Here is a 27,146-nt window from a genome sequence, read left to right on the forward strand (position 1 = left end):
AACCCCGAAAGCTTCCGAAAAAGTTGTGCACCGTGCCACCAGTCATTATGTACTGTTACGTTTCTTTCCATTTTACACCAGAGTTGTTAATATTTAAGCCTTGTGGTGGCCACACAAAATGAACACGACATTGATGAGAACATGCAGAAGTTTAACTAGTAAAAGTAATTGGTTCCTTGGTGGAATTCGAGCTAAACTAGTCCTGTTTATGTTATTTTTGTTTTAAGTAGACCGTTAAGGATTGCACATGTAACGGATCTTAACTTGATTGTTCAATTTTCCAGACCACGTGGTGCGCTTACTGCCTGTAGGAGGGGCAGGTGTGGATGTATCGGTATATAACCGTATAATATAACCAGGGAGTTGTTATGGAACAACTCCCTGATATAACCTAGCACACAGGTACAATTAACGTTTAACTGTTTTTATATTACGCCCTCACTTCATTCGGCAATGTCGGTATTTACATCATACAGAGACAGTTTAACCAATCACCTCTAGAAGAGAGAATGGCGTATACAGGCCTATCCCAGTCGGCAGATTATGAAAGGCGGAGTAGAACATGAATGAAATATCCGTTTGGCTGCCTGAAACTCTTCAAACTGGTTACTACGCTCTTGCTGACGAATTGTTGCTAACCACCCCCTCCGCCATCTTGGTCAGGGGTCACTCAAAGAATGGCGTCTTAAAGACGCCTTCAGGGTTTCAGTACAGAAATGTGAAACATCAGGGGCAGCGATGGGAAGTACAACAAATATGATTGATGCAGAAGTTCTTTTGTAAAGCGAGTTCTTGAAGGGGGAAGGGTTGGGAGTTGTCAACATTTCAAGGATGTAGGGGACCGTACCTTGTAGACATTTTACATTCTGTATGCGTTAACACACAATGCGTGTAAAATGTGTATAGTTGCTTGCTCGTGCATTCTTTATTTATTTTTTATATCACTTTTATTTTTTATGTTTGTAGTTGTTTTAAAGAGGATTACGTCACAGATGGCACATACAAATTCATCTGAAATTCACCAGAAATCTGAATCTGAATTCACCAGAAATGAACTGTAGGCTAAGTATTAAAATATTTCGATAATTCTGTTCTTGTTCTTCCTTACAAATATGGGCCTACGCACTCGGGAGGGGCCTGTATGGATCGAAAGTCAATTTTCACTACACACTTTCCCTCCTATAGCTACATAAAGGTTTGAGGAAATCTAAATGAATTGTCTTCAAATTCTTTTCAAGTACTTGTTTTAACTTGGCAGGAATGAACGAAACGAAACTTGTTTGGGTATCAAAATATGCATGTTATTACGGTGAAATATTGTGTAAATCAGAGGTTCGCAGACTTTTATGCCCACGACCTAGGAGTTACCATGGGGACTGAGCAACGATCCATTAGACGACTCAACCCCCTCACCCATCCCACCCACATCATCGATTTTAAAATGCATGAAAGTTGTAGCATTGACTGTGAACGTCGGCAAGCACCGAAAACTGTTCATGAATTTTTCGAATTCGGGAAAAATGTTCGACAGAAAATACTAGGAGCTGCATTAACTTCGATGCGTAAGTTCCTTTTTTCTCAAAGTTGTGGTTGGCGTCTTGGTGATCTCTTTGACTTTTATCTGCCAATATTCTTTTTGCAATAAATACAATGTACAAGTCCATTAAATGCCTCCGTAGGTAAACTTTTACACTTGTTGGATGTTGTGTGCAAGCTACCGTAGGGGATTCCCAGGTCCAATGAGTTACCTATGACCTCGCCCTTCACGTTGACGTGTATATATCATACAAACCTATTGTATTAGTTCAATTTCTATACATAATGTACAGCAAACTCATAAATGTACTACAGGCAGGATAGGCAACATAAGTAAAGTGGTAGGCTGACGCTTAGTACGCCGTGACAGCTGTCTCTTATTATTAACTGATATCATTAGGATCGACGTAATGAACGTTTTACTTTCTATTCGCGAGTTCACCGAACATAAATGATAAATTGAGCATTTGTAAAGAACTATATCTTCATAAAGTTAAAGTTAGGCAGCGGCGTGAGAAACTTTAGACCATGCCTAAGTTATTGCATCCATCGATGTCGGTACTGTTACCATTTAGTACTACTCACTGATCTGTACAACAAGTAGTAGTAGTACTACTACTACTATAAGACTATAGTGGTAGCCGCCTAGTGAGTGGTACAGTGGTAGACGATCCTACTTCATAGTGTAAAATAACGTGCCTTACATACTGGATATTCGTAATCGTAGCTCAATTGGGCAGGTATAGCTGATAGGCCAGGCAATCCCATAAAGCAGTACTTGACAGGTGTGTAATTTCAGTTTGGTGGGATTCCGTTTGAGGACATCAACAACAGGGGCATCAAGATGGGAGATGAAACGGTATGTACATAGTTGTGGCTTGTAAGAAAGTCAACAGGCTTAAATTCCACAGGCTTAGCCTAGGTCTATGAAATGCTGATGGCTTTCTTGGTGAAAATCGCAGCAAATGGTAGGCTAGACCTGGCAATACTGAAAATGTACGTAGCTGTAAACACAAAACTAAAGAGAGGAAAGCAATTTGCATATATTTAGAATATGAAAAACTTAAATTGATAAAAGTTGCAGATGATCACATCCTAGGATATAGGGCTAACAATTAGCTAAATTTGCAATGCCATATGTAACTCAATATTACAATTAATTTCCAATGATCAATTCATAGGTGACTAAGCTACAAAAACATTATCTTTGAGTAGGCCTAAATCACTTACAATCAGCATGTTTGCACGAGATAATTGCCACTTTTAATGCCCAGAATAGTGAAATTAGTTTTGGTCAATAATTCCCAAGGGGTTAGGAAGAACCTGAAGCTCTTTTGAAACTTATTCATCTGACTACATATGGTAGATTAACTCAGGCTTATATTGTGGAGACCAAGTGGGGAAACTTGTGACATGACCTGACCTAGGCAGGTCACACAGTAATATAATACAAAGTAGGCATGGGGCGGGATGAGAAAGTCAACAGTCGCCACACCCAGTGAGTCAGTACAGTACAGGAACATATATGCTATAGCCCTAAACAGCACTGTGTACCTACAATACTACATAGCACAATGAGAATGGTACATAACACTATTGCACAATATAAGCAAGACTACTAGGTATATGCCAAGCACACATAATAAATGGGTAACAATCCATGTAGTCTATAAACAATGTGAGTGGCATAGTAGAGCAGATATTGTAGAGCAGGGGTCGAAATTTAGAATATTTACCACTATTCCAGCGGAATAGTGGATTTGAAAATACACTATTCCGTCTCATTTTCCACTATTCCTTTGAAACAATAAAAAGAAAAAAAACATAACAAAATTATTTGTTGAGTCTTTTGTTGGGTTATTGATAATCATTAGTGTTTTGTGTACTGAGGCAAGAGAGCATGTAACCCAGGATGCAGGTTGTAAAACCCACTCACAAGGGTAATGTCAATGGCTAGTTTCGCACACTTCAGGGTATACAGGTCACACGGACACACACGGCCCAGCACGGGAAGGTTGCTGTAATAAATCAGCCTCGCGGGAAATGTTTTGAACAATATTGCCATTCCACATTTTTTTAAATTTATATTGTATGTTCGTTAGTAAACGTTTTCTTTTGTATGAATTTAACTTCAGTTCAGCGTTCCCTCTAATGTGCGGGATTCCCTTCAACTGACTCAGTAATCCCGCAAAGAAAACATTTGTTTGCTGGAAGTCCCTGCATCGTTATCTTGCATTCGCGTTAAGTTTATACTCAATGCACAACGTATTCACTTCACTGTAAAGAGGGGAAAAAACGAAAATCAGTAGAGAAAATACCAATTGTGTACAAAAAGTAAGTTGGTACACCTTTCAAATTTTACGAAAAGATCGAGCAAAACACTTTCGAAAAATTCACGCGAATCTGGCATATCGTGCTAAATGCAACTAATGTCATGTAAACAAGGCTCTAGTACACCCATTTATGAATAAACCGTAAGACCACATCTGGTGTTAAGCGGGAGAAAAAGTATTTTCTAGAATTTCCAAAAATACGCAAAAATAATATCCTACCATAGTTAAGTGTATAGCAAATAGCCTAACCACCTCGTCGGTTACGGATCACACGTAGGCCTAACTACATAACAACTTATTGTATTTTGCGAAGTTGACGTTTTCTACAAGAACATGGAAACAATATTAAACATTTAGTGAATCATGCCAAGTGGCCTAAAACATGTCATTACAAGGGTTACTTTCATAAAGATGGTAACTATAGGGGCCTTGATATCGTGCTATGCTTGTATAGTATGGACTGTGCCTCATGTATCATGAGGAATATATTGTTTTGTTCACGCAGAGGAGTCAGTTGGCTTGAGGTGTGTTTTACTTATCTAAATGTTACGGGGATATTTTACCTACTTTTCTTGAACGCCTAAGATAATATTTCGCATAACTTTACCGATCCTTTACTGACTGACCTAATTAATTCTAGAATGGAACAAAAACAGTTGAACCCCATGTAACGTTTCTTGGAAACGTGCCAAAAAAAGTTAACAAACAGGTGTTAGACAGGGGATGAGCTCACAGTTGTTTGGCAAGGTACCTGAGAAAATTCGCAGCACATGGGTAGCCTAACGTAGTATTTAAGTAGGGGTAAACACTGCAGTTGTAAACTGATTAACGTATATTCATTGTTATAATATGGCAGTCTAGAAACGGGGCTTTGCCGAACGTTGTTTGTTTCATAATATCAGAAGTTTTGTAAGTTAAACTTTTTAAAGATTGTAAGACAATTTAAATCTCTTTTCATAACATAATATTGCTACAGTCTCCAACTTGTCATTTTAAAATTTTCATTAGTTTCGTGACAATTTAAATTCCCAAATTTGTTATTATTTTGCATCTTCAACTGCTAATTTTTTATCGCCAGACACGCAAAATTACCAATATTTTTCGGGGGCCTTCGCCCCTGGACAACCACAAGCATAGGCGTAGGAGCCTTATTTGATTTGGGGGCTGAAACGACTTGCCCGAAAAATATAACCAAAATCGGGAAATCGGCAGTTGTTTTTAGTGTGTTCGCGGAAAATTGAACAAGGATTTTCAACACTGTACTACCTGCTACCCACGAGGTGATAATTTTCCCTACATACGCGATGGTATACAGAACGTGTAAGGTGCAATAAATCGGAGGAAAATGTAAGGCTTGCTATACTGTGCAAGTGCAGTTGGCTACGGAACATGTATGTACTGTACGTAACTGCAACTCACGTGTAAAGAAAGTTTCTTTTGTATTTCTGGGCAAGTTTTAACGCCCGGGAAACAAATAAAATTAAAATTGTTGCCTGACTAGTGACAGGCAAGTAAATTTAGATGGATTTGTCAAAGTTTGTTGTTAGCTTTCACTTTTAGCACTATCCATACGGAATAGTGAACCCAAGCAACTTGGTATTCCGTTCATGATTTCACTATCTCGGGATAGCGGAATAGCGTAAATTTCGACCCCTGTAGAGCAGTGTAAGCTAGGCTGGTTCCCTACCATATCAAGCCTTTGCTTTCAGAGAACAACAGTTAAGGCAGATGTGCACATACTGAATTCAGTCATTCCTGCTTCTGGGGCCACCACCTAGCATCCCCCATCCAACAAAGTGCACCTCAAATTCTTTTTCTAATACCAAGGTCCGGGGGGGGGGGGAAGAAGAGAGATGAGTCGGAGCCGGCCTCAGCTAGATCCTCATGAAACCACTGAACTGAAGATTGCATATAATTTACTCTGCTTTTCTTTTGCTAAGTCTACTTATACACTTTCCTCATCTACCTATGCTATTGACTAGGTAACGTTTTAGCACTGTATCCCAAATCCAGGACTATGCCCACTTCCTCTTCCTTCAAATCTCTATTATGAAGGCAGTAAATCTATGTGTTTTCCGTGTAGTAGGAAGTAGGAGGGTGTGGAATTAGGGATAGGTAAGCAAGGCTAATTTAGTAGGATGGGTAGCTGGAGACTGTTAAATAACCCAAAAATGATCTGGGAGTGTCATTAACCATTTTCAGACATTGGAATTTGGAACACAATTTGTAGTTCACAGTTGAAGTTTACAGCATGGTGTATGGATCAGAATTTTGTAAAACCTACCAAATATCATTTCCTTCTGATGAGCTATGTGACTATATAGCTAAAAACTTAAAAACTTTTTTGTTTGCTCCTTCACTAGACACTTCTAATAGCGGAAGAGAACTTGCTTCAACGGTTTCATACCGATGACATCGCAGCGAATAACAGGAGGGTGAGTTACCATTAAAATGAGCAAGATTGCCATCTTTTGTCCATAAATATGCTAGAAAGGTCAGATAATAGTCACTCATGTTGAAACATCAGAAAGCATTTACCTCTCTGAGACATAATTACCTGCACCGAACACCACCGTAAACAAAAATATGGATGATCGGAAAAAATGTGAAAATATTTTGCAAATGTTTCTTTTAATAAGCAGCCATTTTTACCAAATGTTACGGTGTGTAGAATTGGTGAAGGATTTCTCTATTTCCCCCTCGCTTTATTTTCTTTGTTAATTTTGATTTAAATTTTTTTCAAAAATGTCTCTGACCCTAGTTGTACAAAATTTTGCTGACACCGATTTTTTCCCTCTCTCGTTTGTCAGATTCATGCGATATGCCGGGCGGTAGAGAACGAGGAAAACGATGCTGTGGACATCACATTTGAAATCCACGAGAATGGAACGGTCAGATGCAGCTTCAGAGGGACTTTGGAGAGAATAAACAGAGCAAGGTCCTTACTAGAGTACAAGTTGACCGGGGTTAGTTTGCTTCAAAATAAGAGGAGAGAGGGGTTTCAAACAATTGTTTGTTTTTGGCTAATTTGTAGTGTATGTAGTGTGGCTATATAGTTGCAATGTACTAAATGCCTAAGTGCTTACTGTTTAGGATAGTGTATTAAAAGGTAGTGAAATATAGTGTGGTTATATAATGCAATGTAGTAAATACCTAAGTGGGGACTGTTAAGATAGTGTAGTAAGAGGTAGTGAAATATAGTGTGGTTATATGGTTGCAATGTAGTAAGTGCCTAAGTGCTTACTGTTAAGATACTGTAGTAAAAGGTAGTGAAATATAGTGTGGCTATATAATGCAATTGGTTAGTGCCTACATACTGACTGTTAAGAAAGTTTACTAAAAGGAAGGGAAATATAGTGTGGCTATATAATGCAGTGTAGTAAGTACCTACATACTGACTGTTAAAGAATTGTAGTGAAAGGTAGTGAAATGTATGTTTGCTATATAGTACAATGTAGTAAGTGCTTAAATGACTGTTAGATTATCAATTTAAAGGGTGAGTCTGCTCTTGAAAAGAGATGGTTGTTTGAAACTATGAATTATTCAGTTAGGCTATGTTACTGTGTAGTGTTGTGTAGTATTGTGTAGTGAAGTGTACTGAGCAGTCCTAACCAGAATAAAAATAACTTGAATTATTAATATGCTTTCAGGGGAAGGGGGGGGGGGCTCTTGAGGCAAGTCGTGATTATGTTTGGGTTTGTCTACGAGAGGAAATGCAACAAACACAGAGGCGCATTTTTGTCTGTTAACAAACTTCTGGCCACCCTTTCTTTAACATAATGTAGCCACAGTCTAACCCATAACAATGCATAGCATATATGCTAAATGTGTTAAGTCTCCCAACATCATACTCCACAATGGAGCTAGATATGATATAAAATTAATAAATAAAATTTTCACTTTTGTACCAAATTGTATAAATGTTTAAACTTCCAGATATTGTCAGAATGCTTTTGAAACAGTATGTGTTTCTGTCTCGTCTTTAATGGACAGTAATTCTTCCATACACAATGTAACAGATGATTTTTGTTTGTTTTTGTCCATTCTCACTCTGTGGCTAATTGAAACATAATACTCCATAATGGAGTTGCTGGTTGAGTAGCTCTGCAGAATCTTATGGTAAATTTGTAGTTTTCATTTTGCAAAGTAAATTTGCCTGAAACCTTCTTCCTCGTTGCATCGCACAAGTCATATCTAGTAGAAAAAAAAGAGAAATTTAATATCTCTGTCGTTTGGTTAAAACTAAAATTTGATGGTCTCCTTAAAATGAAAACCAAAGATATCCAGGAATCTCTCTTCTTTAAAACAGGGACGGCAACATGATATGGATCCAATCGAGGGACTGGTTCCCCTGAATGTGGCGAATTTGCAACAACTGGATCGCGAACTGTCTGAGCTCAGACAATTTGGTTGCCATGGCTGCAACAGAAGCTGGTGGAAGAAAGTGTTTACCTACAAGCCAGTCAGCCAGTAAGTACCAAATCAGTCGTTACAAAGAAGGTATACGATTGTAACAATCATAATAATAATAGTCTCATACATGGCATAATCCAACCTAAACAGGTTGAGCCATGTGCTTCAGCAGGTTACAAATTAATAACACTATGGAACACTTTTTAACGCCAAGCTTAATTCGAGTGAGGTCCAGTGATCGCTAAAATGAACAGGGAGTGAGTTCCACAAGCAGGGAGCTGTATGTCGGAAGCTGAAATCATTGGAGAGGTCTTCTTCATGCAGAACACCACATGGGACTTAATATGGAAGCTGGAAAAGTGATGTAAATGTAGTCATTTAATAAGAGAGGTAGAATCTTAATAGTACTGATATTTTTAAGAAATCCTTACAGAGGTATCAGTTTTCATATTTATCATAAATAACCAAGAGAAAACTTCATATTAAACTCATCGGACATTGAGAGACAACAACATTTTATACTTTCACCAACCCTCCCTCCCCTCTCCTCACACCCCCATTTTGTTTTTGGTTGCGGTTCAGACAATTATGTGCTGGTTGTGCAGAAAATTGAACTATTTATAACAAACTCAAGTCCTAGAACAGCCTACACAGAGTAATCAATAGCTATTGCTCTCCTAATACCGTCAAATGAGAGATTCAAGCAGAGGACGTGATGGTGTTTATACTGCATGTGATGATAATTGTATCATCATAGAACAAAAAATACATATTTAACAGCAATATCCTCAATATATATATCACAATGATACAATTACAATGTTGCCTTGTCTGAACATTTAACGTACTATCTATTCAAGGGCTTCATCTAAAAGCAAATATTTGGAAGGTTATTAAGTTTTCTGTGGAAAAATTATCTCTATGTCATAGAGAGAACTGAGATCAGCTCAATTGCTGCGATAAATGCCAAGCATTGTAGTGTTGCCAGATGCCTTCATAGAAGTTCGCCCAAAAAATATAAACAACAGTTTTTGGAAGTGTAAAGAACATTCTGTTAGATGTTGGGTTCTCACCAACTAATGAAGGAAAATGTACAGCAAATTATCGAAACACAGTTGGCTTTTACCATCAAAATGTCATTTTGAATATATAGCAGAAGATAAAACTTAAATTTTTTAAACATCAGTTTTGGCGATACGTCGGCGATCTGCATAGTAAGCCAATATATGTATGTGAGTGACCTATCACACATCACGTAAGGTACATCAGTTATTTGATTTATATTGTTTCAATTTTTAAACTTCAAAATTACGGATTTACATGTTAAAGTTTTTTTTCTTTCTTCTACAACTTCCTTTCTTTGAATTCAGTTGTCCCAAATGCTCGGTATGTTACAATTGTGTTCCAAGAGGCCAAGAAAGAGGATGGGGCCGGTACGTTTGCCAACACTGCGGCAACACGTTTTCTGGATTTGCTGTTGCCGGGACGCCGGCTCCTTGCTTCAGATGTGGAAATGAGGTAAAGTGGGTGGGTTTTGCTGAACAGCTAGCAGCAGGAGTGTAAAATCAGTGTATGAATATTGAAGTAGTTGTCAACGAATGCCAGCCAGTATTGCTAATACAGCTCTAAATCGTCCTCCCCCATATCATGCTTCAAAGCACTCGTACTGACAGTATGAACAGTTCCTAACCTTTTATCTGATTTGAATGCTAATAGCACTATACACTGTTCTCCTATATCATGCTTGAAAGCACTCCTACTGACAGTATGAACAGTTTCTGATTCTAATGCTAATACCACACACTCTATACTGTACTCTCATATCATACTTCAAAAGCACTCGTATTGACAGAATACAAACAGTTCCTAGTCTTTATCTGGTAGAGACATGATATTCATACTGCTCATACTGACACAACCAGTGCTCTGAAGTGGGACATGACAGTACAGTGTAGGTAAGCACTGCCTAAACCGGGTGCCGAATGCTGAGTATAATCACATCTGTCCGATGCAACTGAAGAGTGACGATACATTATGCACTCACCCCGATTTGCATAGAACACCAAAGTCAACATCTATTGTCTACAGTGTGGCAGTAATTCTACCAAAGATGTTAAAGTACCTTGAAAGTTGCTGCAGAACCGCATCGAAGGCAGGCGCGTAGCCAAGGGGGGGGTGAAGGGGGGCACCGCCCCCCCTTGAGCATATTTTTTTGTACGTTTTTATGATATCGCTAGTAAATTCAAATAGAAAATACTTAGATGCAACTTGAAAGGTCTGGCTCAAACCGATGACAGGTTTTGTATTAGGGTGCCAGAGACCATGCGCTGCTCTTGAAAGAATAGCAGCAGTAACTTGAAAAAAAAATACATCAATTAATGAGTAAGGGAAACTGGTCGACTGATTGCATCCTTTCGTGGAAATTGGCGGAACAATCGAATGCCGAAGACGGCGTGAAGCAAATTTGGGCGTTTTTTTTTAGTTTTCAGTTCTGTATTGAATGTGGAGCATCTGCTTAATGCTATTTATGTTACAGATTAGGTTCTTTTGGGTACGATTAAACAAAGTCTGTGCTCGTAAAAATTAATACCGATGTTTGTGGTAGTAATATAGCGTTCTAATGTTTTTTCTCCCCCATTACTCCAGGTGTTACCAGAACGTATCGGACCGAGACCTCAGTTCAACGACCACGGACACCATCGCTACACACATGCCTGCGCAGCTTGCGATAACGGTAGGATAAGGCCGTGCCCTGCGAGATCAGTCCTAGTCTTCAGCGACCCGCACGAATGTGCCGGTTCCACCGCCAGTACGTTCATGACCCAGGCCTCGGATGCCGGCATCTACAACGACTGAATGAATGGAGGTACGTCCGATACCCCTCACCACGGGCATGTGTGGTGGATTGGTGATGGGTCCTCATAATGGAGGCAGCAGTGGCTTTTTGGTTGTGGTATGCCGGTGAAGGAGAAGAAGAAACTCTTCTCTGTGGGTGGTGGATCTAATTTGTCTCGAAATGTCGATATACAGGTCGAAAGAAACGAACGAAGGTAACGAAATCTTTGGTATTTTGAAATGGAATTATTATAATTTGAGATGAAAAAGATGGAAAGGTGATATAAACCAAGGACAGAAAAGGATGTCAAAATAAGTTAATCCAAAAACATGAATCAGTACACTCTGTGTATTTATATATGTCTAAACTGCGTACAAATATTTTGTAGGTTTTGAAAGTTGTTCCAAGTGGTTGGCTTCATGGCAAAAGGGAAAATATGATGATTTGTTTTTTTTGTATCTAAATTAATATAATTTGTACTTGTGAACTATGACCTATTGTAACTAATTGTTACTATTGTACTAAGACAATTGTATTGTACTCAGGTACCAAACTTGTTCTCATTTTCCTTCCTTGGCATGGGTCATTGTTCACTGGTCTCTTCTGATTCGCAGTGAATATAAGTGTTGAAGCTTCTGCAGACTTTTTTCTGATAAAAAAAAAAACAACACATGACATTTTACCATATTGCTCTGTTACTCTCTCACCGTGGCAACTATCATATAGCCTTAATTTTATAGATAACCATTTTTGCATTATTCAAACATCCATTTTTAAGCCTTGCTTCTAATGTGTTTTAGGGGGCATATTATGATGTGGCATGAAATAGTTTTTACCTTTGTGTTGTATTGAAGCATACTGCATGTTTGGGCATAATCAGAGCATTTTCAAAGATATCATAATGTAAATCCTTAATTATATATACCTGTGAAATATCCACTGAAAAATGAAAACCTTTTCTTGTCCATGATAATTCTACGCTATGGATGAAATCATAGTTACAGGGACCTCTGCGAGAAACTCATCATACAGTAGTAATAAGGAATATTTGAGTCCCTTAGAAGTGTAAAATTCTGTGCACAAACCCTTTTTATGCCTTGCAAATAACTTCTGTTTGTGGGAGTGATGGTGATGGATGGGGAGGGGAAGAGGGTGGGAGGGGGGGGGGACAGTCGACCCAACCTTCTTTCATAGGTGCTATGTGTGTCATGTGCTATAAACATTATCATAATTTACATTACTGTGAACAGAAATCTGCTGTAATTTTAACCACCAATTCCACTCTTATATATGAGCCTTTCAAGATATGTTTACAAATTTTCGGTCGACTTTACTGTTCACGATTAATAATTTTGTGTTAGTGAATTTAGTGTTAGAGAAATTTTAGCAACTAGCGCCAAGTTGAGACGCTTATGTGAGCTATCAATCAAGTGAAGTAGTTTGAGAGGAACTCCATTTATGTAGTAAATTTTTTTTTTTTTCATATTTGGTTGCTTTAAGTTGCTTAGATAGTTTAGACTGGTCTGATTTTGTTGAAATTTGGCAGGAATGTCTAACTGAACTGAGTAATGTTATTGTGGTCACAAGGTTAATGATTATATGTGCAATGTATATTAATCATGCTATGATTTTTTTGTGAGTACCTCCAAAAATGTTACAAGTTTATTGTAGCAGTCTGTAAAGTATAAGATATTACACGCACATACGTCAACAAATTATTCATTCACTATAAGTTGGCAACCAAGAACAAGGCGGTGTAATTTATAACAGAAAATGTATCTATATATATATATATCGACAAATAATTCATTCTCTTCGACGTAGTAAACCAGGAACAAGGTAGGAGGTGGAGGGGGGGGGGTAGGGAGGAGGATGTTCAGTAAATATATTGGCACTTTTATGATCAATGGTCATTGGTCATTACATTCAGATGGCTGAAGTTAGCTGCTTCGAACAAAAAAGTTGGAATTTGCAAGTTTCAAACTTAACAGCGTGGAATATTCGTTCTCTATATATATAAAGATAATTTTTACATTTACAGACACCATGAATAGCCCCCGAAATATTGTGGATTAAATGCAGGAATTAAAATATTGTGTATGGTGGCTTAAAACAGGACTTGGATGCCTGTACAAAAAAATCAGGTTTATTTCCAATTTTTTTTTCTTGCAAAAAAGACAGAGATCGAGGAAGAATAAAAATGATGGTTAAGTATGAAATGAATGCCGGTGAAATAATTAGTGGGTTGTCTGGCTAAAGATGTGATTACAGATTTTGTGGTTTCTGATCAAAAACCCGGTACGTGATTTCCAGGTTTGTGGTTTACCAAAAGAGGTGGCAGTTTCGTTTGTTAAATATTTTCAGAAAATGAAAGAACATATTGTAGCTTTTTGACGTTTTACTATTATTTACTTATTTGAAAAATATAACAATTATAATGTGTGATATATACATAAATGTGCTGAAAAACATCCTTTGAATGCTTTGTTTTTAAATAAAATGTAAAAAACTAATGCCAAAAAAAAAAACGATTATAACCCAGAATTTTGCAGCTGAATTTTAATTTTCAAAGCAGTTTGAATTACAACTTACTAAATGATTTTGTTTTATATTGATTTGGGATTATAGATTTTGGTTAATGTTTATGATTTTAAAGGATATTTTTTAGTTTTCTACATAAATTTCATATTTAACTAACATAAATTTATCTTTTGGAAATGTTTGTTAATAGTATAGTTCCAATGTTTTACAGTAAAAAGAATTCTTATTAAAACCTCCCCTAAATGATATTAATATAATAAGTGAAAATCTATAACCAATGGAAAACACTCACTCCTTTTTTTCTTTTTCTTTATATTTTATACGGGGCTAATTTAAAATAGCTGGTTATATATGCAGTGTGACATATCTTGCCATCAGTTATGCTTGAAGAATTTTCATCTCTCTATTTTTGGTTGTGTTATTATTGGAAAGGTCCATAACATTTTGAGGGAACAAGCCTTGTTTAGTCATAACGCACTCTCAAAGCAGGCATACCTAGCCTAACGTACAATGCATATGTAACAATTGGCCTAAGCTTCCAAGACTAATAATCAGCTAATATCACTAATGGGAACATGAAAGGCAAAATGAGATTGTGGGTTTTTGTTATTTGTTGCTTTTGGGGTGATATTTATGTGTAGTGATGCAGTCTGCTCATTTGTCATTAAGGGAAAGTTCCTGCTGCATCTACAGTATATGAAAAATTGATTCATTTTGGGAGAGGGCAAAAAAAAATCTTGTAACCATGGTGATTTGATTACTAAGTAGATTTTTAGCACATATTGTAGAGATTTTTAAGGTAAGTACTAAAGTATAGTGCTATGTTAAACAAATATTTTATGAAGATATATAACATTATAAAAATGTATGTTGCATTATTTATGCCTTCGTTCTATTTTTTAACAGGCAATTTGCGTGTGCTTTTCACAGAATTGCTTTTCTGCATTAAGTACATGTGTGCTTATTACAAAGTGTATGCCTGCATGTTAAAGGGCATACCTTCATTAAGCAATTGCCTGTATTGAATGCATTTCTAATAGTCAGCAGTTTAATGTCTCCTTAAGCTAGAATGTTTCTTCTTTGTATACCCTGAGTCTGTGTCTGCAATAAGTGTATGCCTGCATTAAGTAGGCTACGTACATGCCTGCAGTTTTACATCAATGATGCATGCCTATATATTTAAGTGTGTGCCAGCATTAAAGTACTTGCCTGTTATGATAAGAGTCAGCTGATTTATATAGATCTCTTTTAAAACTGAAATGTTGTTTTCTTCCTAAACTTAACCTGTAAACGATGAAGCTAGTTAGTCTAATCCTGCTTATAGTGTTAGTGCTTAAGATTATAAAGAGCAACTGTAAATTTATCCCCCCCCCCCCAACAAAAAAATATAATATATATTCATGCAGAGATGTCTGACTTTAATAGCAATTTTCATACTCAGATGTTTGGGTTGTTTCAGCAGTGTGAATATGGTCATATCAAACTATTCTTCATATTTTCAGGAGTTTGTGAAAAATCAAACAGACAAAGATGATCTGTTTTCATATTTGGCTTGCCTGTATGGCCTACACTCCTGTCAGTAGGTCCAGTGGTGGAGCTAGGGGTATTGGTCAGGGGGGCGAGAATGTTCTGTAGGGGCGCACTGGACACTATCTAAGCGGAGCGCCACCACAGGTTGGCGCGGAGCGTACAGAAAATTTTTGAGTAAAGATACTCCCTAGATCGCCGGAAATGACCCTTTCTGGGCCTTGCTAATTTGCAGATAAACGAAGAATAAATAGATGTTAGAGCATTTTGTCAGAAAATTACACCAACAAAATGTGACAAATGTCAATAGGTAGATGAGAGCGCAATAAAAAAGTCAATAATCGCGAATAAGTAAAAAGCTGAAAAGGGCGCCAGCAGTCCATTTGAGTCCGTCAGGGGGGGAATCCGCCCCCCCCCCCCCTGACTGTATGGACGCTCCGCCACTGAGTAGGTCTGGTGATCTCTGATTACTGCAATTGATACTAGAGAAATTGACATAGAAATGGTAGATTATTAATTATGATTATTATATGGACAAGTCGGAATTGAAGCTTGGCGGAACGAATAAATGGATCGGAAGTAATTCAAATTACATAATCAAAGCCAAGTGGAGCATGCACGTTTCATATATACCTGAAATGACTTTCTAAATTGAGAAGATTCCAAAAAAATTTCATTGAAAATGTTAAATTGGAAGCCATCCAACGAGTAAGTTGTAATCCATAAGCCCTTGCTGGTTTCTCCCACTTTTGTGGTTGCTTGCTGCGTCGTAAAAATAACCGCTGATTGTTATCTATATTCAATTTTAAACAAACAGAAAACATGAGTGAAAAACTTGAGCAAGCATTTTGCACAGTTGTTTCTTATGTTTTACCGATGTATCAAAAGGGTTCTTCTCTCTATCCTACCTTGTGTGTGAGAGAGAGAGAGAGAGAGCCAGCCTAGATATGCTACTCCAGGTGGCATCAGGGTCTTTTATTGAAGTAATTTAGTAGTTGCACCTGTGTCGCTATGATCAGGCGCGTAGTCAAGGGGAGGCGAAGGGGGCAGCTGCCCCCCCCCCTTGAGCATAATTTTTTACAAAATTTTTTAAGGTTTTTATGATATCGCTAGTATTTTCAAAAGAGAAAATGCTAAGATACAACTAACAAGGCATGGGAAGTGCCATTTCCGGCGATCTGGGAGGCATTTACAGCCAAAATTTTCTTGTGCGCTTCGCGCCAACCATGGTGGCGCTACGCTTAGACAGTTTGCAATGCCGAATCTAAAGTTTCGCCCCTCCCTTGGCAAATTCCTGGCTACGCGCCTGGCTATGATCTTGCTAGACTATGATTATTATTATGATATGGACAAGTTGGAAATGAAGGTTGGCAGAATGAATAAATGGATCATAAGTAATTCAAAGTAAATATCAAAGCTAAGTGAATCACGCCTCATGTGTGTGTATGTGTGAGAGAGCCTGGATGCACTGGGCCAGGTGGCAGCAGGGTCTAGCTTTATTGAAAGTGATTTAAGTTGCAGCGTGTTTGCTTTGATCTAGGTGATATTTGTCGATTCCTTTCTATAATAGATAGACCATAACAGTGCAGCGAACTAGGTTGCCTCAATACCATGTTTCAATTCAAATGATCATGAAAATTTGTTACAAATGTTTTCATATTGCGTGTTGTGTGTGAATGCGATGATTAGATATAATATGCAGGTGTCTGTGCATAGTTGTTTTAGGCTTGATTGTAATCATGATTATTTTTATGTGACATTCGTGTGTGTGGTTTTTTTTAAATTCGTTTTAGCATTCTTATTTTAACTAATATTGAGTAGGTCTGATGGTAGGCTGATGGTAACCATACCTTAAAGAGACATTTATTTAAGCAAAGTGTAAACACACAAGAAGAGAGTCTGCAGTAAATGGATTTAAATTCCTGATATGACATGAGTGATTCCTTTCTTCATGGCTGTGAATATTCAGAAATACATGTGGAGCAGGATGTCGGGGGTAGCGGGCCCTTTACGTAGCCACGGTTCATTCTTCAGTTCATGAGGTACCCCCTCCCCCTCACCAAGGGGTGTGAGGGACTTTGTGGCCAGGGACATGCATTTGGTGTGACCCTATCACCTTGATGTATCACCCCCACGGGTTTGAAACTCGAGAACTTGCTGTAAGTTAACCATATACGTATACTATATTATATGTATATATATGTATAAAGGTCAACACACCAGAAAAGTTCCATTTCAGGACCGGTTTTGTCCTTTTGGGACTCATCAGACGAAGGTAGGAATCGAACCCCGAAATGGAATTTTTCTTGTGTGTTGATTGTTATTAATTTAATATATATTAATTATATATCTGTCATACCACTTGCTATACTTTCATTTCTAATATATGTATATATAAATGTATACATTTATATATATATATGTACATATATATATATATATATATATGTACATATATATATATATATATATATATGAACATATATATATCTACATATATATATATTATGTCTATGTTTACATATATCTTTCCCGTGTGTGTTTGCTAGAAAAAGCTTTAAAGTAAAACATTCCTGTCTTAAAAAGCGATGTAAACCAAATGAAAATTGAAAACATTAATGAAACAAAACCATAATATTTCAAAATATCATCTATTTTAGCCCCATTGTTTGTCTTGCTCTTTTTCATCATCATTGTTTTCTTTCTCTTATATTTTTTTGTTGGTTTTTTCTTTTGACATTCTAATTTTAATCTACTTAGCATAAAAGTAACCATTCCATTTCTTTAAAATTTCCTTCATCCTTATATTTCCTTGAATATTTCTGTTTCACTCACTTTTTTGGTCCCAAATTTCTTGCTGCTATCAAAGAGTCCTTTAATGTGAAAATATCATACCTTCTTTTCCATATCCTTCATTTTAATTTTGTGGGTTTTTTGTGTAGTTTTCTTCTTGCGTTACAATAAAAAGGAAAATGTTTCCATCACAAGTCTTGTAATGCAGTCTCTTTTTGTGTGCGCTTGGTTTGCAATACTGTTATCAACTCTCTATCAGTTGCGGAGCTAGGGGTATTGGTCAGGGGGCGCGATTGGTCTGTAGGGGTGCTTTCGACACTAACTAAGCGGAGCGCCACCACAGGTTGGCGCGGAGCGTACAGACATTTTCTGAGAAAAGATACTCCCTAGATCGCTGGAAATGACCCCTTTCCGGTAACAACTCAGAAGTTTATATGGGTGTTGAAAGTACATGCGCTTCATCACAATCCCTGTAGTATCTTTGTAAAAAAAGTCAATAATTACAAATAAGTAAAAAGTGGTAAAAAGCTGAAAAGGGCGCCAGCAGTCCATTTGAGTCCGTCAGGTGGGGCATCCGCCCCCCCCCCCCTGACTGTATGGACGCTCCGCCACTGCCAACATGATTAGTATGAGTCAAGACATTCAAAAATATACAATAAATTAGGAAGCAAAAATATTTGTATCAATTTTATTTACATATAAATCGTATTCCAGATCAACTGGGGATAAATGCTGCATTTATTTCAAACATTGATAAATTTGACACAAAAAAACAAAAACAAACAAGTTTATCATTGATGAAATAACTTATGCAGGATATGAAGAGGGAGGGGAGGGGAGGGGGGTACACAACGGTAAGCAATGCCAAGAAAAGTGACATTTTACGGTCTTTAATTTGACAGTCATGTGACAAATATTTCATATACAAGAAAGAAAAAAAATAATACAGCAGCATTATGTATTTCTAGGAAAATTCACACAATTTAGAGGATTGTAAAGTTACCTGCCATAACTTCAAAGAATTGTTAAAAGAGCACGAATTAACCAGTTACGGTTATTTTCTTAAAGGAAACTTGCTCCAGAGAAACACGGGCATAAAAGGTCAAAGGTTATTCCACAGGACTGATTAAAACTCTCTTCAGGCCTGATGGGGGGAGAGGCATGGAGGGGGTCACAGTGATACAGCCCTGGGGTCAATGGGGAGGGGGGCTGAAAAATATGAAAAACAGAATGATATTCTAAAGAAACCTGGAGACCTCGAAAGGAAGCTCAGTGGCACAATTGTCACCTGGAACCCCAACCTGGCTCTCACCACCCCCGATTCTCAGCCCTGCTCTGGGTTTTATTGGTCATGTGACTTCGATAATGGCTCGTTTCGTGCAGTACTCACGTCACATTGAAAAGACTGGGTTGATAAGATACAGATGATTTTAACGCCAAAAATCAAACAAACGTATTATATTTTTGGCTAGAGGAGTCAGTGCCAGCGAGCCGGAAATGGAACATCCTCTGCTCTATCCGAAATTTCTACCCTATTACATGGTGACCATATCCCTAGTTTTAAACCAGGTCAGGTATGCCAATAGCCCATTCTAGCCAACTATTTCTATATTTTCTAACATTTATATATGATTTTTCCCCCAAACTTTTTTTATGGAAATGAAAATGGACTGAAACTTACAAATTCGTATCCGTGAATGAGATTCGTTCACTAACTGCGTATTATAAAGAACACAAATGTAAATCAATTTCTACAGAGGGGGAAATATCAGGATCATAATTGATATGCTTATAAGACCAAGATGAAAACATCATCCTTCATGAATATTCAAATAATTTGCAGAAAAGTGATTGTGATGATAATTAAAAAAAATAATAAAAATTAAAAAAAAAAACAAGAGGTAGCCAGTACTGGTTTTCGTTCATGGTAGCAGTAAGCCTTTCAAAAACATACCAATGCGTAAACAATTTGGGGTTGTTTTAAGAGTGAATATTAAGGGATTCATTTCAGCTGCAAGATTCATTCAATACATTGATAGCATTCACAACAAGGTCATTTTCAATGTCTATGAAACACCTGAATGGGCATTGGTAGTATTTCCTTCATGGTTTTTAATTTGTGTTAGTATCAGGAAGAAGGAACTTTCTTACAGATAAGACCTTTCAGTTTAAGCCCCTGTGGAACCTCCAAGCAAGACATATCAAATTTTGGGTTGTGCCTGCAAAAACAGGGTGTGTGTGTGTGGGAAGGGGGGGGGGAGGCATGAGGGGCCTTGGGGCCTAGAAGGAGGTTTTTAATCTGACATTGATTGAAATGATTGAATATAGTTATTCTTTGTGTTTGCCCATGTTTTTTCACTTAGTACCTTTGTTTTGCCTGCCAAATTATTCCCAGACATTGCGTGGAATGTCAACTTTTCGTAGTCAAATTTCTCTGAGTGAAAATGCCTCGCAGTGGACAGTAAGATGTATGTTAAAAGCCTGTACACCAGTGAACATCATTTGACTTTCTAAAACATTTTGGAACGAGTGCTGATGACTTTCTCGGGACTAAACAATCCTTCCTGGGTTGAGCATCGTACGACCAGAGAGTGTCGGATGCAACACAAAGTTCCAGTCTTAAATGTTAACGTATAAAAGTCTTTTTTTTGGGGGGGGGGTCACTCACCAGGGTCTGCGCAACAACGAGAGCATGACACTTGAGCAACTGCTATTAAAGGGTGTGAAGACTCGCGCAAAAAGAAACGTCTAATGCCGGTAATCTGACCTAGTTTCGAATGAGGTGAAACAGAAGTGTTAGACACCACCATCGATCCCAGAAAATACACACCACAGCTTGCTACCGTCGGTAATTAGACACTAGTGTACAGTCAGTTCATACAGCTGCGGTCAATACCCACAGCAGTGTACAAACAATATAGCGATGGACATCTCAGGTCTAGATAAAAGATAACAAGGTATCACGTTTCATTACTGTCTGCATTTTGTAGCGACAAGAGAAACACTTCACTTGCAAGCAACGGAAAGTTAACTTTTTAAAGATGGCGGCACGCTGTTTGGGGCGAGTCTTCAATGCCTTTAAGTCATCTAATACCTCACCCTATTTGATACATGGATGTGATGGGATATTTGGGAATGGCAACTGGTTCATTGTAGATTGTAACTTCAAATTTTACAAGTATTACTACAATTTTACAGCATATCTGCACCATGAAAGGAAGGGGTTTTGTCTCATTGCTGAAATTTATATTCTAGTGCATTTCTGGAACAATTCTCTGACACATTGACAAATCAGCATACATACTACTTTATTTATGCTTTTCCTGTGATCATTTTACAAATACAGTACTTTTAGAATAATTATTAACTGTATAAAACAATAGGCATTAAATTATTATTCTATGAATTATTCATTTCATGCGTGTTCTATATCATGACATGAATGAATAAATTCAGTCATTCCTTAAAAGTAAAATATCAAACTATTTTTAACCTTGTAGTTTTTTTAGCCAAGTTAAATAGGTACAACTTAAGTGTTTCTTCTTGTTGACGAAGGTAGGCTGAATAATGTTGAAAACTGACCATAACGAAGTAAAAGGATAAACCATGACAGGTATAGACAATTTGCATATGCAAATTAGCTTGCGAAAGGGGTATGTCAGCAGTGTATGAGTAAATGTAAAAGTTGGGGCTTAAAACATCTGCTGTGACATAAATTCATAATCTAAGAACTTTTATGATCAACTTTAATTTTCGTATTTCCAGATGTCAAACTGCAAACACAGCCGACTAGTCGTTTTGAGGCAATCTGCAGGACTTGATATTTCACATGCCAATGAGACAAATGTGTTTAAAAGTGTGACCTTTCACCTTAGTACCCAATCAGTAGTAAGAAGCACTTTATGGTATAAAATCAGCAAGAATAACAATTTCACATATCCAGTATATCGGTATAGAAAGAGTGAAGGTTACGTCATTGGGATTTAATCACAGCTATTACTAACACAATTAAAAATAGAAACAAGTGGTCTCTGTGATGTCATTTTTAGACTTTTTCAAGTCTCCTCCAGTCTTGGTAGTGAAGAACTTCAAAGCCAAGGTGTCTGCCCCATTGGGTGAAAGATAGCAGTACGAAAGAGATCTCCCGTATTTATGTAATTTTTAATATAAACTTACGTTAATGACAACAACTGGGTTTGTTCATCTTTTCAGCGTCGTACTAGTTTGGTGTATTTTAGATTCCTAAATTCTTGTCCATGCACCCCCCCCCCTCATCTTAACGCACATGAAATTACATAAACTTATTATGATTCATACCTTTCAAATATGCCAAAGAAAAACTTGACACTTATTTTTTTTCTCGAATTGATTGGGTTTTGGTCTGGGTCGGAATGTCATTTGTAATAATTTGTAATGTGTCAAAAATAAATTGAAATGCTTTAACATCTTGTTAGCATCTTGTCCAATACATAATAATCATGCGATGTATCAGGCTCAGAATTGACAATAAGCTACTTAAAACAAAGCTGTAATAATTACAATCTGTGGGAAGTCAACTTTAGCATAGCTACTATGTATTCATATAAACTGTCATATATGAAATTTCCAAATCAATTTACAAAATATGATTTCTCACGCCATTTTCTTTATATTTCAGGTACTTTTTTTTTAAAACAATTTCCTAAAATATCAATCTTTTATTCATTTATCTCATCTCTAATAAATCTATTATAAATTCAAAAGTACTTTGCCTGATCAAAAGCTAACGAGTGTCTCGTGTTGAGTCCAATTGATGGTGACCAAACTTGCATGGCATAATGAGCTAGGCCTTACTCAGTACAATTGGCTAGCATTTCCAACATGCTACATAGTATTAACAGAAAGCAGATTAAATGCCATGTGAAACCGAAATGAACATACACAGTGTCAAATTTATTCATTATGATTGTAATTATTAATCTACTTAAATCATGATTTTACAATTCCTTTGTAGTACATACATTGGCATATAAATAAAAGGGTGTCCTCATGAAATGACCTGGGAAAGCAATTATACGATATTGCCAGCTAGATCAGGGGTTCTCAATCAAACTTCTACGAGGGCCAGAGATAAACATTGGTTGCAGAAAGAGTAAGCAACAAAAAGCCAAAGGCCCAAGACATTATGAGCCTTCACAGCCCAATAAGTCCAAGACAGTATCACAATTGTGTTTTTTTTTTCCCCGGGGGCCATATAGCAATCTCACTCCTGCTAAATTTGGCCCGTGGGCCACCTATTGGGAACCCCTGGTCTAGACGATGTGGTATCAAATTCAAGGTAATGACTACTGACTTTCCAATAATCAAGTGAATGAATCGATATTATTTTGTGCAAAACTTTTCCAAGATGGAACTGCTCACTTTAACTTTACAACAGGAGGGAGGAAATTTTCACAGGGAGGGTTTGGAAGGCGGGGGGGGGGGGGGGGGTATCATGAACCAATGTTACATTGTGTCCAAACAAACTTTGAGTTTTCAATTGGTAAACTTATTTGCATTAACATAGAGAAAGACTAAGGGGTGTGTGTGTAGAGGCAAGGCCCCTTAACGATCTGCTTTATTGGCGCCAATTATAGCACGTTATAGCTAGGAAAGTTTTGTGATTACATCATCGACCTGCCACCGTTCGTAAATCGAAAAGCCTGCATAGCTTCTTAACACCATTGGGCTCTTTGTGTAAACACTGTGTGGAAATATATTCATTGTCTACAGTGTAGTTAATCATACAGCGTTCACACAAAGACCCTCATACAAGAAAAATCAAATATGTGGCAGGCGTTGCAGACTAATTGATGAAAAAGAGGTCATTTAACGACCAAGGCAGGTCGATTACATAATCTCAAGAAACTTTTCCATGATAGCGTGCCATAGTGGTTGGGGTCTATACAGCGGACCATTAAAAGGGGGAATGGTTAAAGTTAATCATGAGTACCTTCTTGCATTAAGACAATTGACTTAGCTCCTTTAAAGAGTTACATGAGGATATCTTAAAAGACACTGTTTGACACCCCTCCCCCTTAAGCAAACCTCTACCACGCAATATTGGTTGCCTGTATTACAAAATGTGTACTCAGCATTTTATTATTGGTACTCCATGATACCTTATCACAAAATAATGGTACTTACAGAAAACCCAAATCACTAACTATTGAGGCTTCACGATACCTCATCACAAAATAATTCATCTTGAGGATAGCTCACCTCACCACACTACACTGGTAAATAACGGAAACCCTCCATTTTGAAACTCCATGATTGTCTGATCGCAAGAGAGTGGTTCACAAGAATACCTCACCACACAAATCACTGGTACTTTAATATGAAACCTTGTAACGGTATTTGAAGATCACTGGTTACTACGTAACAATGTTACTCGTAAGATTTTTCAACTGCAACTGTACTGATTTTTTCAAAGAGACCTGATATACACCCAAAAAAAAAAAAAAATGGTCTGTGCTTCCCAGGTACATCTCACAACAAATTAATATACATTTGTTTGGAAGGAAATGCCACCCTTGCTAGGGATAGATAAGAAAACTGGAGACCATTTAAAAGCAAAATCAATAATACTTTTGAAAGACACTTTTTGTTTGTAATCACGTCGATATCAGTGATTTTTCTTCACAGGTAAAAAGGCCACATGATAACAGTACTTTGACAGAAACTTGCTAAAAATTGCTAGAAATGATGAACGTGTTACGCACAAGGCACCTGGACTGCACGACGAGTAATTATCCGTTATCCATACATGACTACTGTACAATTTATTTTTCATGATACATAACTATTATTTTAAAAAAAAAGGGTATTGTTGACAGGATGAATTGTTTGCTGAAATACTAGAGGGAATAAATTATATAAACATATCTTTCAACTGGCCCTTCAGTTTTTGTTGAGAAGCCTCACCAAGTTTTTACAACCCTCAACATATTTTTAAATTGTGGAGGAAAAAAAAAATATTAATGAAAATGCGGTGTATCCAAGTAGGAATTTTCCAAAGGCAGGGAAGGTGAGTGTGGAGGGGGAAGTGGGGGGGGGGTCAGGTCCTGCTAGATATACTGACAGCTTAAGTTTGCTAGGTATTCCCTTAATAGTCAACAACCACAGGACACATTGAGCATGTCATTTAATACATGCATCGTTTCTGTACCAATGCTCACGGCATTTTGCCAGAGATATTTTGCCATGGCCGAAATTTGCAATCGGAAGGTAACTGGCATTATCAGGCCACTGTCATCTTTGTCCGGAAGTCTAATATGCAAATTAGGTCAAGACTAGTGGAATAGGAGACAAAAGTTAGCATAATCATTTGGCTACAAAATCAAATTTACATTTATTATAAAAACAACAATCAAGTTAACTGATTTTCTTATCAAAGTGAAGAGCTACTTGAATCTCAACAGGTATGAGATGTGGCAGGGGTATGGGGGGGGGGGGAGAGGGACACTAACGAGTAGGTGCTTAAATGTTCCTGTACCTTGCAAGGGGCAAAACTCGATCCTTATTATCATCATGATGGAAAAAAAGAATAAAGAAATTGAGCTGTGGAGGTATTTAATCTACAAAGGGTGCCAATAAAGTGCAGAACAAGTTAACTGAACTTGAAAAGTTCTCTCGATACTTTCAACAAAATAAATGATTTCACTTCCATCAGACATATCACAGTCCTCTATTTTATCCTATTTTATAAAGTAATATATATATATAGAAGTATATAAATAAAGCTAGCAGTAGCTACAACTGGAAATGATTGGTCTAAATATACACTACCAACACTTCTTAAGAATGCAGCCCCACTCCCCTCTCTCCCAGGACCCCACCCCTGCATTCCTCCTAACCTTTTTAAACTTGAAATGTGACATATATCTCACAAGACCACATCCCACCTTTCCTGTAACTTTCAAATAACCATACGTCACACACTGTAACACTTCGCATAAGGAAACATTCAATTCCATCTGGAACATTCATTATACGTCGGGTGTTTCAAACTGGATGTAACCAATCAGACATGTCCACACAAAGAAGAACACATCTGATTTTGACTGGAACATCCACATTCTAATTATGTTTAGTGTTCTGTCAGGAAGAAATCAATCCCGAGGTATTGCGCATAAAACACTTCTGGAATTACATGCAACTTTCATATACCGATACAACAGTGTTCTCACTGTATGAAACTAATGACATCACAGGACGTGTGGGGTTTCGCAACTGGGCCGAGATGTCACTGTAAATATCAACCATGGGCAGACTTATGCCTGTAGGGTTTGATCCGCCACCGTTCGGCGGATTTCTCGCAACAGCCCCTCTCCGTCTGCTGCTACACAATCAAGCCTTCTTTATTTAATCTCGACTTTGAGAGATCCATTCCTCGACGAGAATCCACCGGCAACATTGGAACGTTTAGCCGGTTGTCCTGCAAATTTCGTATCGCCGGCGACATCTGCTGATGGTTTGAGTTGGTCTTCCGGTCGATTGCCTCGTGACTGATTCTCTGTGGCACGTCCGTCGTCTCGGCCGGCCGTCAGCGACGTTAACGACTCGGCGTTGATGACATCGGCGGCTATCTTCCTCTTGGGAAGCCGTTTCCGACTGCAGCAGCACACTTTGATCCCGTATTGAAAGACCTGATTCACGTGGTTCTTGAACAACGAAGAACCCGTTGAATACTAGGAAGCGGTCGAGAGAGTGACTCCCGCCAACAAAAGGGTAGCACGGTTGGGTTTTTTATTCATCTCCTTAACCATCATAGTTTATGTCTTTAACAAAGGGATGGTCTAAAAGTACCCATGCGTACGGCCTTTTGTCCTGGTCTTTAATAAAAACGTGTCTTAAAAAATCTGCAGCTAGAGTCGAAACGTAGTCTGGTAACCGCGGCATGGAGTCCTCCGTAGCAATTTTGAACATGGCGGCCATGGCCTCGTATTCCGACCACGGAGGACTAGCCGTTAACATTTCAAATACTGTAGCACCAATACTCCTGAGAATGACCGAAAAAAGAACGAAAAAATAAATCAATCAAATTAAGAAGTGTTTTATAATAATCAATCTCAAAATCAACAAATCATTTACAAGACTATTCACAATTCTTGGGGAAGCAGATTTGACATGTTGTGAATCAGCCA

General features: G+C 37.7%; 2 protein-coding genes across 4 annotated transcripts in view; one reads left to right on the forward strand and one right to left on the reverse strand.

Moving 5' to 3' along the window:
- The first annotated feature begins 1,873 nt into the window (after positions 1-1,873).
- On the forward strand, positions 1,874-11,786 carry LOC139965037 (shiftless antiviral inhibitor of ribosomal frameshifting protein-like). Its single transcript, XM_071967203.1, has 6 exons — positions 1,874-2,395; positions 6,233-6,304; positions 6,680-6,835; positions 8,179-8,339; positions 9,653-9,800; positions 10,929-11,786. The coding sequence occupies exons 1-6, from the start codon at positions 2,381-2,383 to the stop codon at positions 11,136-11,138; spliced, it is 762 nt and encodes a 253-aa protein (XP_071823304.1). The 5' UTR covers positions 1,874-2,380; the 3' UTR covers positions 11,139-11,786.
- Positions 11,787-14,259: 2,473 nt separating this feature from the next.
- The window catches only part of LOC139965036 (mitogen-activated protein kinase kinase kinase 2-like), an 89,804-nt gene continuing 76,917 nt past the window's right edge, over positions 14,260-27,146 (reverse strand). For all 3 annotated transcript variants that reach the window (XM_071967200.1, XM_071967202.1, XM_071967201.1), the window contains exon 17: positions 14,260-27,001. In XM_071967200.1, coding sequence (XP_071823301.1) covers positions 26,761-27,001 — 241 coding nt within the window. In that variant the 3' untranslated portion in view covers positions 14,260-26,760. The remainder of the gene's footprint in view (positions 27,002-27,146) is intronic.

Source organism: Apostichopus japonicus, chromosome 23 (assembly GCF_037975245.1).
Source record: "Apostichopus japonicus isolate 1M-3 chromosome 23, ASM3797524v1, whole genome shotgun sequence".
NCBI classification, from domain to species: Eukaryota; Metazoa; Echinodermata; class Holothuroidea; order Aspidochirotida; family Stichopodidae; genus Apostichopus; species Apostichopus japonicus.